Source organism: Zeus faber (assembly GCF_960531495.2).
Source record: "Zeus faber genome assembly, chromosome: 16".
Classification (NCBI taxonomy): domain Eukaryota; kingdom Metazoa; phylum Chordata; class Actinopteri; order Zeiformes; family Zeidae; genus Zeus; species Zeus faber.
In genome coordinates, this window is record NC_137202.1 from 10,011,217 (window position 1) to 10,026,004 (window position 14,788).

The 14,788-nt window shown below is 42.3% G+C and overlaps 1 protein-coding gene across 1 annotated transcript; it reads right to left on the reverse strand.

Moving 5' to 3' along the window:
* Nucleotides 1–597: 597 nt before the first annotated feature.
* On the reverse strand, nucleotides 598–4,479 carry LOC307242556 (GTPase IMAP family member 8-like; the record flags this gene model as incomplete). Its single annotated transcript, XM_080017060.1, has 5 exons — nucleotides 598–1,102; nucleotides 1,882–2,022; nucleotides 2,204–2,365; nucleotides 2,826–3,617; nucleotides 3,837–4,479. 5 exons carry the CDS (start codon nucleotides 4,477–4,479, stop codon nucleotides 981–983), a joined length of 1,860 nt encoding a protein of 619 aa, XP_079873186.1. The 3' UTR covers nucleotides 598–980.
* Between the last annotated feature and the right edge of the window lie 10,309 nt (nucleotides 4,480–14,788).

The window sequence follows — 14,788 nt, forward strand, 5'->3', positions numbered from 1 at the left end:
AATGCAAGTTTATTATATTTTGTTTTTATTTTCGAGGAACGCGGCACCCAGATGGAAGTTTGATTTGAAACTCAAAGATTGCGTTTTGGTTTGGTTTGGTTTTAAATATAATAACGCCTGCCTCTAATATAAGCGTGTAACCAATACAGGCCTGGTGCCCTCTGCAGTTGAGGTTAATTAAAGCCCTGCTCATTATTTAAGAATATACGGTGACTGTCAATAAATGGCATTGAGTGACACATTGTTTGAGTTTGATTTCACTATTTTGTCTCTAAATGTATCATTGCTTTCCACTACCTGGCTGACATTTTTATATTTTTCCATACTTAGAAATACTGTTTGATTACGGTTGACACGATGGTTAGACGACACTTCAGTAGAATAAGGAATCCATCCATTCCACTTTAATCCATAAAACTTCCACTTCTACCACAATACTTTTAACTGACATCAACAAACCTAGAAAGATGTGTCATCTAAAGCCAAGGCTACACAGCATATGGAAATACAGCTGTAATGATGACAGATACAACAGGCATACAATCAAAATGTTTTAATGACTTCAGCAATGAGGTGAACACCCTCGGTTCAAGACGTAACGGCTGAAGGCATATAAAGAAGTGAACAGAGTTCTGATTGAGTATTCTGCGGGCGGTGTTTTGGGACAGTTTCTCCGGTGTCTTTTGTTCTCACGGCTTTTTAAGTGCACCCCCTGCTTAATTGCATTGCACATGTCATTGTAAAGTCAAGACAGCTCATTGCCGCAAGAGGTAATGGAGCCGGCATCGGCGACTGTACGTTTACAAAGTGACTATAGTGTGGCATAGACTTCGTTAAAATAGGTGTATCCAGTTAAAAACAACACATTTCTTAGATACATTCAGTATATACATATTTCGGTTTGAAGAGTCTTCATCTGAGATAAAATATCATCCAAATGTCGGCAGCAACTTCTCTTCAGAATCGTCAAACTCGTCCATTCAAACATCACACACGCCAGAATCCTTGGAAGACTGCGGAGAATATTGCCCCTGCTTCTCAAGCCAGTCAATGGCTTTGTCGATGGAGATCTTCATCGTGGCGGGATCCGGTTCAGACAGGTCTGTTGACGGATGGAACAAATATAATTATTATGGGTTATTTTCAGTTAAATCTAGTGATTTAATAACGGAATGGTTCACAGGGGGCGGCAGAAAACAGAGAAAAGATACAAAATAAATGTTACTTCCTGCTACCTTGCTTCACAGGAAGATGCATGCGCATAACAGGAAGACGCATGCATGCACGTAACAGGAAGACGCATGCATGCATGTAACAGGACATGCATGCATGCATGTAACAGGACATGCATGCATGCACATTACAGGACATGCATGCATGCACATTACAGGAGATGCATACACATAATAGGAGATGCATGCATGTACATAACAGGAAGATTCATGCACATAACATGAAGATGCATGCACATGGCAGGGCATGCACATAATGGGAGATGCATGCATGTACATAACAGGAAGATGCATGTACATAACACTAATTTGCAAATCTGTCAAAGTTCAAACAGAAGAAAAAGGAAAGTATGACGCTATCCAAACGTTCACCTGAATTGTACCTATAATGCGCACCTGAATTAAAAATGTTCGCCGTGATGACTGTTCAAATACTCCTTTTTCCAGTGGAGAATAGCAAGGATGTCCCACAGTTCAGACATTTATTTTGTAACGCACCCACAAGAACCAGTTTTGGAAAGAGTCCTTCACACATTGGAACCATCAATCGATCAAACGATCAAGGAGCTCCACTGTTCAGAACGATGTGAGATCTGGATTGACGCGCATTTAACCTGCCGTTATATCAGAGCATTGTGTGTTCCCCTACCGCTGTGGTATTCCTTCCAGCCTTGGAGCCGAACCAGAACGTGCTCCATCAGCCGAATCTCCCGTCTGCTCCACTCTCTTTCAAACAGCTCCTTCCATTCGGGCTTGAATTTGTTGTTGTCACTGATGATGGACACGATGTCTAAAAACCAAAAATAATATATGTTTTTTAAATTATGGACATGAGGTGAAAGGAAATTAGGGCTTTTTCGAGGGCTTTAGAATGAATATCTTAAAAAGAAGATTTGAAAGCTTTTACATTTTTTCTGTTGTGTATTGTTGTCTTTTTTCTTTTTTACAAAACAAACGAATATGTCACTCACCAAAGGCCCCACATCCTTTCTGGAAGTATATCTGCAGGGCAATCTTCATCACATCCTCCAAACTTCTTTCACAGATTTGCTTCCTCAGGACGTCTTCCATTTCTTCTCTGTTATGGTACGTCTTCAAACGGACTAATTTGGATCCTGGGGCATTTCCTCTCACTAGATGAAATTTAAAAAAAAAGCCGTCATTGTTTGATTAAATACATTTTATCATTCAATGTGTTTTCTTCAATTCTTATTCTGAATTCCATTCTACGTGCAGCGAAAACATATTTATGGTCTTGTCCTTTTAAACCGTATGTTTGCTCTTTTATTTGCCACTAGATCGACACAGTTTCTGCACAGAGGTTCCAAACTTTCAAGGTTTCTTTCCCAGTAGAAAGGTAAACCTTTGGGACCAAGTAAACCCATCCTTTTACAGGAACCTGAGTAAAAGTTAAGCCCCGACACCAGTTTTCAAAGCTCAAGGTCTGTAGTTGAATGTTGAAAATGTATCCGTGTGAAATGAAATGTTTTCCTCCGTATGTTTCCACTACTAGGGTAGATAAACGCAACGTGTGCTGTGATGCCTGCACCGTTCATGATGATGCGAGTCTAAGCCAAACAGAGAGGGACTTACTTTTAATAGGCTCGTTCATGCTGCTACTGCACCAGCTCCTCTTAGCATATCTTTTCTCAATTTCCTCAATTTCCCATGATCTCCAGTCCCAGACTTTGAAGAGAACCTCCACCATCTTGCTGAGATCTTTGTCCTCGTCACAACGTCTAGCCGCCGGTATTGGTTGTTCGTGGGCCTTCACTGTGCTCTCAAGGGGCTGGGCTTCGGACATCTTGTCCTTTAGCATTTCCTCCACCGCGCCGATCAACTCCCTGACCCGACAGTCCTCCACCTCGTTTTCAATGACGAAATACCTGTTTTCACATCTCTCTAGGAGCTGAGCGAGAGCCTGGCCCTCGCTCTCGATGTGGTGCTCGATGGTAAAGCCTTCCAGCCAGCTCCCTCTGGTGAAAACCACCATGGTTCGCGTCCAGACCCATTCCCCGAGCGGCCTCATGTTGTCCCATATGATCTGCAGCTGCTCGCTGGTGAATGAGGTGTCGGCGGGAACCATCAGTAGGAAGGCACGGCTGGAGGTGTCGGCGTGTTGAGGGCAGTCCTTGGCAGAAGTGGCCCTCAAGAGCTCAGCCCGCACGGCAAGCGGCACCATATTGGCCGAGAAGAACTTCCACCAGCCGGGGGTGTCCATGACGGTCAGTGTGAGCTGCCGTTCTTTCAATAGCCGGGTTTCCCTCACACAGCACTCGGTTCGTCCACCAACTTCGCAGATATCCAAGATGGCGTTTCCCACAAAGGTTTTACCGGAAAAGACCCAGCCCAGCAGCACAATGGTTATCTCTGACAGGGATTCACCTAAAGATAAACACATATTACACTGGTGAGTTTAGTCTTTGCTTTGACCCATTAACCATATACTTTTCTTCCAGGTCTTGCTCTATTAATTGCTTCCCACTGTTTCATTTCAATGTATTGCTGTATTGCGTATTTTGCATGATGTAAATTATGAGAAGCATCATAAGTTGCCGCTTGAGTTCATCAAAGCGAGTTGATCGATAAGCTGTAGCCACTCACCTGTGTCCTCTTTCTGCCGACGTCTGTACTTCTCTCTTCTGCGTATCGCTTTCTCCTCCACGTCCATCTTCTTTTGGCGGAGACTCTGTATCACATTTTGATCCATTTCAAAATGCCTCCCGTCGTTGCGTTGGGCCAGTTTCTCCACAATGCTGAGCAGCTCTCGCCTCTGGCTCTCGCGGTCCCCGGTGCCGTCAAACATGCAGAATCTCCCTCCGCACATCTCCAGGAGCCGCTTCAGGTTGTTCCCTTCGCCGGCGATGTACTGCTCGATGGTGGTGTCTTGCAGCCAGTCGCCACAGGTGAACAGGACCACTACGTGGTTCCACACGTGATCCCCGAACAGCCCCATGTGCTGCTTCACCGACTTGAAGAAGGCGCTGGTGACCGGCAGATCCACCTCCACCTGCAGGATGAAGGCGTGGGGACGGCAGTGGCCGACGCTCAGCAGCATCTCGTCTTTGCCGAGCTGCGGCGTGTCTAAGATGTTGTACTCCCTCAGCCAAAAGGGAGCCTTCACCAGCTGCACCGTCTTCCCGTCCGCCATTGTCCCCTTGTGGGTCACGCCGCTGGCGGTCCTCTTTCCCCATTCCAAGGCTGGTCCTCCCACGATCGTGTTGGCAACCGAGTCCACCCCGTGCATTAGGGATCCAACGAGACAGAGTCTCAGATCTGTAAGTATGAAAACAAAAGTGAAATAGAGGATGAAAGAGAGACTTTATTTAGCATTAAAAAATACATAAAATATACAAGGCATTTTTTATGCATGTAGGTTTTCTAACTATCTTTGTTATTACCTGGTAAATAAGTATCCATTGATGATCTTCTGGCAGGTAACAGACCTGGACCTGTAAATGGTGAAGTTGAAATGGCCAATGAACCATAAGTACATCCAGTACCCTATGGAAAATTAAAATAAAAATAAATACTTAAAATAAATGACTAGAAAATGTTGTATTCAGAGTCCATTTCTGACACCGTATATGTGTCATTAATTTATGTACCTACCTGTAAAGTGTCTTAGACTCACTCGTACCTTGGCATTCTTGTTGTGGCAACAACTGCCTCGACCGGTTCAGCCTCCGCCTCCTGACACACCCGACACACCTCCTTCTACAGGAAGTTTATGAGGTTAATAAATAGTAATATAATAATAAAAAAATAATAATATTTGTAAAGCATCTTTCATGCAAAATTTGCCACCCAAAGTGCTTTACGGACACATAGGAATTATTAATTTACATTTATTTATTATTTTAAGTGAATGAATAATTCATTTAAGGAGAAAACAAACAAACAAACAAATGTTACCTGAACCTAAAAAAAATTATGTTAAGGTAACATTTTAGAATAACATCTGTTTTTCACGAACTAATAGTTAATGGTGAATAAATAACGACAGTTGCTTTGAAAAGGTTTTTGCAACTGAGTATTACATTATAAGTACGGATACGGATGCATACAATTTGTGATTACTTATTATGTATTATTATAGTTGGAAGTATTTAAAATAATTGACTATTGTCTACATTATGAATTCGACTTGATGTGATGTAAACTGTGCAGCACTTGCTGATTGCTGATTATGATCTGGACCTACAGGTTTGAGGATAACGCCGCACCTAGTTACCCACCGTGACAGAGGTTTCCTGCAGAGTCTGTTTTACCGAACAGAATCCTGGGCCCTAGATCAGGTGTACTTGCCTTCTTTCATTCAAGTTTATTTTACTCTGATGGGATGTCACTAACAACGTCTAGATTTTAGACGGACATTTAGGTTAATGTGTGAGCTCATTGTGGTAAATCACCTTAAAATAAATAAAAAATAAAAATAAAACATTTCAGGTCATGTCTCGATACTCAAATTTTAAGTGAATCAAAAACCTCAAAAATGTTCCAAAAATATCGTCAATGGAAAAATGTAGCATAATTAACATTTCAATAGAAAAACGGAATAAGTCAATGGTTTGAGTACTTCTTCCACCACTGATGCACAATAAAGTACCAAAGTACATTGTGGATATTGTATTGGTTGCATGGGTCTCCTCCTACTTATATGAATAATTCACATTTTGAAAAATCTGATGTCTAAATATTTGTACAACCCTGCAAATGTGCTCAATAAACCATGTGACTAGAATACATTAAAACACATTTTCCACTCCCCAAATGCACTGACATTCCTCTTTCAGTTAATTGAACAGTTTTTCATCCCCCCAACAGAATAACACACTAACAGAATAACACTCTCAGAATCACCTTTACTTCCATCTACTGGCAGCTTCTAGACATTGCACTTCCAATGAGCAGTTTACCAATTGCTTTATTGCTTAAAAAAGTAAAAATGTAATAAACCACAAAAAATAACTTGTTTAACAAGCATACAAGGCAGGCTAGTGATCATATTCCATAGCACCGTGGCTTGGAATCCCCTGTGCTGAGGCAACTTGTGACACAATTGTTCTTCTTTCTTACAACTGCAGTGACAATGTAGTTATACATTTTTACACTGTCTTTATATATAATATGCAAGGGTTTTTGGGAGTGTGTATTAAACTGGTCTACTAATTTAAACATTGTAATATTTTTCTTATCTGCAACAATAGTATAATTACTGTTATTATAAGGCTTTCAGGTCCAAACAATTATACCCAATTGAAAGTGAAAGTGCATTTTTCGCGCATCGATTGTGTTGAGAGTCTATTTCTACCCATTTGTACTTGTATTTGTAATTTGAAAGTGCTCTTAAAAATCATTTGAGATGTGGCTTGGCACTGAATGTCAATCTTTTCTATCAGTTAAAAGGTAATAAACATTATATTTGTAATTGCGCCTGATCACATTTTTAATATTTTGTAAGTGTGTAAGGGGGTTTTGAACAATATACCCTAATTTCCGGACTATTAAGCGCACCTGAATATAAGCCGTACCCACTGAATTTTAAAAAAATAATTATTTTGAACATAAATAAGCCGCACATGTCTATAAGCCGCAGGTGCCTACCGGTACATTGAAACAAATGAACTTTACACAGGCTTTAATGAAACACGGCTTGTAACAGAAATAAATAGGCTTTAACGAAACACAGCTTGCAACAAAAATAAAAAAAATAGCAGTAAACAGTAGCCTACCATGAAAGTAATTGGTTACTATCTTCCTCCTCCGGCGCACTGAAACCACTGAAGTCATCTCCTTCGGTGTCGGAGTTGAATGGCCTCAGAATTGCTTCATCCGATGTTGGATCGTTTTCATTGTCGCTCTCGTCACTTTCATCCGGAGGCAAATTCCCCGCTGAGCTCATGCCGCCCTCTTCAACAGGCAGCAGTCCAGCCTTTCCAAAGCCGTTGATGATAGTGGATTTGTTTGACAAGGCTCCACGCTGTCAGGACCCACTGGCAGACACCACGATGGTCCACCTCCAAAATCCTCAAACTTCATTGCGGTGGCGATTGTTTTGGCTTTCAGTCGGAGCTGCACAGTTGAAACACCTCGGCCGTCTGCTCTCTGTGTGTTGACCCAGTCTTCGAGCTCGTTTTCCAGTTGGGGCCATCTGCTTTTCTTCCCTCTGAAAGCTTTTGTTGTCTTTTTGCACCGAGTCAGTTCCTCACGCTGCTGTTTCCAACGTCTTATCATCGACTTATTAAGGCCAGGCTCCCGTGCAGCAGCTCCATTTCCTTTTACAACAGCCAGATCGATCGCCTTCAACTTGAAAGCTGCATCATATGCATTTCTTTGTGTCTTTGCCATGATGAGGGTTACGAAATGACTACCGTAAATGATGGGAAGTAACATTGTTTCACCTTAACCCGTTCGGCAATTTCATTGGTCTAAAGCTTCATGCCGCCAAAAAACTGAGCACCGTCACATAATGTGTTTTTTGCTCAGTTTTTTGGCGACACGAAGCTTGTGAAAGCGGGAAAAACTCATAAATTAGCCACGTCATTGTTTAAGCCACGACGGTCAAAGCGTGGGAAAAAAGTAGCAGCTTATAGTCCGGAAATTACTGTACTCATGCTTAATGATGAAAATCCCCCCAAAAGACCACCTGAAGATCTCATGACCTTGGAAAAAACGCTGTGATGCCGTCGTAACAACTTTTGAAAATTGGAGATCTGTGCGATTTTGAGGATTTTGGCAATAGGATGACAAGCACTACTTTATGAAAATGGCTCAGAAAACCCCACTTATCGTCAACATACCTGAACATTTTCATTTTCTGAATGGTCTAGGTGTCTCGATTCTGGGTCTAGAGTTTCACGAGGCTGCGATTACCCTCACCATAGGTCATTTTATACAGTAAGGTCAGGTTTAAAAGAAATTCTGCGTTCACAATGAAATGCTTACTCTGGAGGTCATAATTATGTCATCACACACAAATGAAATTCTGCTGGTTGGATTCACAAGAGTCTCAGCTTTGTAGCCACGCCAAACGCATGCAATTCCATAACTTTTTAGTGACCACGGTGTGCAGAAATAGGGAAAAGAAAAAAACGGCGAAAAGAACGTTTTCACTGCGCGACTCGACGTGTTTAGGCAATGAAGCTGACAGAGCCTATGTAGCTGACGTATGACGTCAGGCCTGGCTGTAAATGTGAGGCTCTCGCGGTTCTCATGAGCCCAATCCATTCTTACGTCTTGATGTGAGGGGTCAAGGGACCTGTCATGCCCGTTCACTTTGGTCAAAAATGATCGCCGACTTTGTAGCGTGACATGGTTTACAGCTACAGATTCGTCCGGCAGTCTGGATTCCGCTTACATCGGACGTTTGAACTCGGGTCCGTCGGGCTTAGCAGCTTAACCTATTTTGAGCTGCACTTTCGTGTACTTTTTTAAGAGTGTGTTATTTTGGTCAGCGAACGTAACTATAAAATACATGAGAACTAAGTGCTTTCAATGCAACACAACTTAGTGAATGCATAAACAGTTAACAACATATGCAAACCATACTTTAAGATTTCACACTCAAGTATGTTTTGAGTATACATACAGTACATATCTGGCCGCTAACACAGACAATACTATTATATATATACTAATACTATATATACTAATACTATTATATAATTATAGAACCCAGGATCGCGATTGTGGCGCCCCTTGCCTCGTGTCGAATACGCACATTTTAGCGTTTTTAGAGCTTATTGTGCGTAATGACCGGGTGTCATGACATTTCAAAATTCAAGATTCAAGATTCAAGGTTTAACGGCGTATATGTATGACGTATGTGTATATGTATGTGACAAATAACCTCTTCCATCTTGAATCTTGAAGGCGTGGGTGAAAGGAATGCTCACCATGTAGTTCTACAACATTCCAACAGCGGAACACTCCATTCGATGCCTCCATGTTCTTGCTAATGGCTAGCTAGCAGTGGCATCTACGTAGAAATTATGGTGAAAGACTTGAAGAGATGAAGGCAATTTTCCTATTTTCCTTCGCGGAAACTCTTAAACCGGACAAACCCGTTGTGAAATCATTTCAAATCAATGTTCCCAATGTAGTCCCAGTGTATACATTTATTTATACACCTAGTACCTAGTAGGTGATGGGGACGTCTCAAGTGATTCAAGACCTGCACTTTATTCCTTTATTAATTCGTAGTTGTATTTTCCATTTCCGCCCGCCACACGTTTTCAGGGCCCTCCGACACAGAGACAGATGTTGAAACAAACCGGTTTATTGTAGAGAGTGGGCAAGACGTTTTACCCGGTTCAGGTTTTACCTGTTGCTCGCTGATTGCTCTGACGAGCAACAGGCGTACAGCCACCCTGATCCCGAGCCCAGTTGCCCGGGCCCAGGACAGGTGTGGCTCGCTCAAACCACACCACCACCACACCACAGTCATGAGCAAGGCAGAATGTACAAGATAATATGAGTTTCTGGGGATGGATGAATCTCGTCCTCAAGCGGCATGCACCCACACCTCGTTGTGGTGCGGAATGAAGATGTTAAAGGGGTCTTCATACCCTGCTCCAGTGTAGGACTTGGATGTGAATAACTTGTTGGCTTGCGTCAAGGCGGCGATGAGCTGCTTCAGCTGGTACCGGGCAACATCAGGGGTGAGCGTGCCACCAAACACCCTGCAGAGGAGGAGGAAGAAGGCCACTCTTCAGGCAACTTGGAGGCTGCTTTTCTCAGGGAAGTGTATTGATCTATATACTGTATGTGAGTATTTAAAGTGGTGATCCATAAGACCATCTGTGTTGAGTTGAAAAAATGCTGTTCTTTTTTTGCGAAAATACTGTATATCCATCATATTGACAGTTTACTAACCACAACTAGCTACGCTGGCTTATCAAATTGACGGTGGCTGCCATCTTAGTATTCTTGCCTGGAAAGGCGGACCCCGCCACCAACAATGGGGACAGCATATAGAGCAGCACACACACAACGCAAATTTACATTGAATGGCTGTTATTTTTAAAAATTGCCATCAAAATACAGTATCAAATATGTTATTCTTCAACAATATAACAACTAAATAATCTTGTGGATTATCACTTTGAAATCCTTTTCTCACTCTAAGCCTGTTATGCCACTGCTACTACCTGACATAGATGGTGGCCGGAGGTCGGATCTCCACTGAGACGGAGCCGTCTGTGGGCTCGGGCAGGACGGTGTCGGGACCCACAAACCAGGAGACGGATACGCTGGCCTCCGAGCCGTCCTCCGCCTCGCTGATGGTGACCAGAGCCGGCCACGTGTCCTTGGAGATCTGGGTGCCTTCAAGAAAAGACATTCAAACAAGTTGCGCCTTCCTGAAAGCACCAGTGACAGCGATTGTTGTTGTGATTGATTAGAAAGGGATACATGGTGAGTGTCATCACAAAACCGATGTGCTTGAGAATTGAATAACACATTCAGGTCCCCCTACATACAATACCGTTGATATTTTCTCCGTTGAAATAACCGTTCAGCTTGGAAAAGCCCTTTGCCAACTGTAGTTGTGCACTGGAGGAGACCTTGGCAGTGACCCACTGGCTGGCAACATATGCTCGCACCTCAAACTCCTTCAAATGAACATGAAGCAACATCCCATCGTCAACAACAACAACAACAACAACAACAACAACAACAACAACAACAACAACAGCAACAACAACAACAACAACAACAACAACAAAAGCTATTCAAGTATAGTACTGTATATGGGGGAAAAAAACAGCAAAAAGGTTGAGTTTGAGTTGATTACCTCATGCTGGCTGACCAGCTCGAACGCAGGGCAGTCCATATTATGACAGTAGGCTGGAGCGATCCAGCCTTCGGACGAAGACGCCATACCTTGCTCGTAGGCAAGGCACAGCAGGAGGACTGCACAGAGTTGCATGCTATTCCTTCTCCGCACACTCCAGGAAAAAAAAAAAAAATGAGAACAGCAGTCGGTGAAACAGCAGAACTGTTGTGGTCAAACTGTCGAAAGTATGTCACCTTCCTTGTCTCCAGTTGATATGAACTGATAGAGACACAGACACTCCCACGCCGCATACTTCCTGAAGCAACAGCATTCCTCTGAGTTGGAAGTGCACTGTACTTTTCAAATATAGATACATCTAAAACTAAGTTCTTATTATAAAAAGAGCCAACGTTAAAGCAATAAGTTGAATAATAGTAATATGTTGAATATTGGAATAAGGAATAATCATATAATAAGGAATAATAATAAGGAATAATCATGGAATAATTTATTATCTTGTTTTAACAATATGGCCATTAAGACACATTACCATTGATATGTACCTGCGGTAGATGTGGGTGAAATGTATTTAGACTGTAGTTACTGTACTCCACGTACCACCATATCTGCCACTGAATGTACTTATCAAATCCAAGCTTATCCAAAGGGTTTTTCTGTGCCGTGCCTAGTGGAAACATGGAATTGTTTTGGAGTTCTTACAGCAGAAGACAGTATGTTCAAACATTGTGAGAAGCCTTGTGCGAAACAGTGAGACACTTCAATATGACTCTCACATGTCCCACAATATTTTATCGGGATAAGTGGCTCAGCTATATCTTTGTGTTTTGGTACACGATGACCAAATATGCATAGTTAGTCACAATAAATGATTAAACAGGCTTTCTGGGAAATCCTGTTCAGCTCCATGAAAAGGACTGGACATGGAAAGTACTGCGCTGCGTGTGTTTGCATGACAGAGAGGGTAGAACACAGCAGGTTATTATCATAGTTGGTTGACAAGGGTTCTCCACTCAGGCATCAACCATTGTGTTCAAATCCTTTTGCTGAATCTAAATAACACAAACAATTATTGAGTCCCACTTCTGACACAAAGCTTTATTACATTTCACTGCATATATGTATGGAAGTATGTATATGTATGTGACAAATAAAAATCTTGAATCTTGAGTCAAATGTTAACAACCAGAAAAACAAGGGAACTTCATCAAACCACGTTCAAAAGAACCATATTAGAAGAAACTTGGAGGCTGACTCCATTTGAATTTGTAATTGGCTCCTCGGCTAAATCCTGTTCCCTCCCCCTGGATACTGTGAGTTTGACAATATTTATTTTATTTTATTTTATTTTATTTTATTTTATTTTATTTTATTTTATTTTATTTTATTTTATTTTATTTTATTATTATTTTTAACTATATTGTTGCTGTATTGGCCAGGGCTCCCTTGAAAAAGAGATCTTAAATCTCAATGGGACTTCACCTGGTAAAATAAAGGTTAAATGATGAATAGGAAAACTATATTCATACCATAATCAGTGTCAGTGTTGAGATTGTCAAGCAATGCAAAAAGTGACTCAGATTGGCGCATATCAGATCCATGTTATCAAAAAAAAAAGTATACCTCTCTGGTCAACATTCCATATTAAACTGAATGTGTATTACGCACATTGACAGTTTGTTACATTATATTGTCGATTGCTCCACGGGGCCCTGCAGCCTATTCCGTCTAATTCTGGAGTTGGGATACTGGGAAAGGGGGTACCCTGATGGGGAGCAAATTCAGACCTGGCAACCATGTTGTGGTGCCAAGAGCCATCAAGAATTCATTTCCATCGGTGAGTCACAGCTGATTTAGATGATTGGCAGGAAAATGAACAAGATGACGCGGGGTTTGGAATCAAAACCTGCACACGTCCATGGCACATAGCTGCCTAACTTTATATTCACCTGTGAGACCGGTTTCTTCCCACACAAACACAGGCAATTATCATCAACATACTGTAGCTAAAATTGAACGCCAGTTAAAACGTAAACAGCGTTGATTATTATTATTATTGTGAAACCGGATTTGCAGGGATGTAAATTCTGACATAGACGGCGACAGAAGTTTGGGTTCCTCCGTGATGGAGACCTGCTGATGGCTCTCTGCTCAGGATCCACATTTTCCTCCTTCAGTCATTGAGTCACGACCGCCATCCCCTGTTCCCACCTCGCCACGACCCTCTCCAGGATTCCTCTCCACTCATTTCCCTGGAGAAATGGGGGGAAAATACATGTCCAAACGACAACAACTGCCAAGAATGCCTTTGTGACACGGGTAAGTCAGTACAATTCGGTACAGTGAAACAAATATTTAGATCTTTGAAAAAGTGGATGTACAGTATACGCGCACTGTCCACTAATGGACCCGGGGCAAAGTTTTGGACTGTGACCGACCTGTTGAGAAGCCCTGATTTAAGGAGTGGGAGAAGGAGTTACTTGCCTTCCATGTTGTTTTATGGACTGTTGATTTCATTGTTGACTCTACACCAGCAGATAACATTGTTGCTGTCTGTGTTAAAAGAAAAAAGTCATACACATTAGCCTACATTCTATTTAAATTGAAGAATTGTTGACATAGTCGTAGCATTTTAGATAACTTCCTTCAGCCCTCCTACTGTGTTCAGTCTAGGGCATATTGTGTGTAATCACCGAGTGCGTTGCATTGACATTTCACTGCATATATGTATGAAAGTATGTATATGTATGTGACGCATAAACCTCTTGAATCTTGAATTTGATTAGATTCCTGTTGATGAAACACAGTGATCAATAACTGACTTGCCTCCAGTGATGGACCTAGTTATGTCTGGAGAGTGAATCCTAATTGGCGAGTGTGTGGGAAAATAAATTCACCATCATCATCATCATCACCTTCATCTTAAAACTTTGCACAGCAGTTAATTGGCTTTATTTATTGACGGTCATAGCCATGTCAGACCTGTTTGACTCTATTATTAATCACTGCTTTGAACCAAATCAGGGTATGAAGTTTCTCTGGTCTACGGCAAGATTTCAGGACGTAGGGCCTCAATTGTGCCTTTGAATAATTGGACTGCGTCTAAAACGAGCATTAGTTCTGGAGATCAGGGAAGATATCGTGTCCATTGGTCTACAGCAGGGGTCTCAAACTCAAATGACCTGGAATCAAGGTATTTGAATTCTTGCCGGGAAAGGCGGACCCCGCCCACCATATAAAGGAGCACATACATAATCATAATCAAAAACAATTTTAAAATCCCAGTGCTTAATGTATCCATGCGGTTAATTTGAGTTTAGGAGCCCTTCTGTCTGGACAAACCATTCATATATTTGTACCATAAACTCACAGCAGATGGCGCAAGTTGGCAGCGAGAGAAGAAGGAGAGAGGGAGAGAGGGGGGGGATAAAGGGAGATAGAGAGAGGTGCTCTTCCCACTTGAGCAGCTTTATTCTGGGGATGCACCTGCCTATCCTCTTCCTCCCCTCCCTGGCGCTCGGACAGTCCTAGTGCGCACCCATCATGCACCTGCACGGACAGCGCCCAGGACCCGGCGTGGGTCCCCCCCGCCCAACCAAGAGCCAGGACCGGAACCAGAGACAGACACAGGACCAGCTTGCGGACTGATGCTGCAGCAGCAGGGATCTAGACTCCGGAGCTGCAGGATGATGGGCGTGGGAGCCAGGGATGGCCAGAAGGAAATGCATATAAATACACGGACCTAACCCAGAGTGCAATC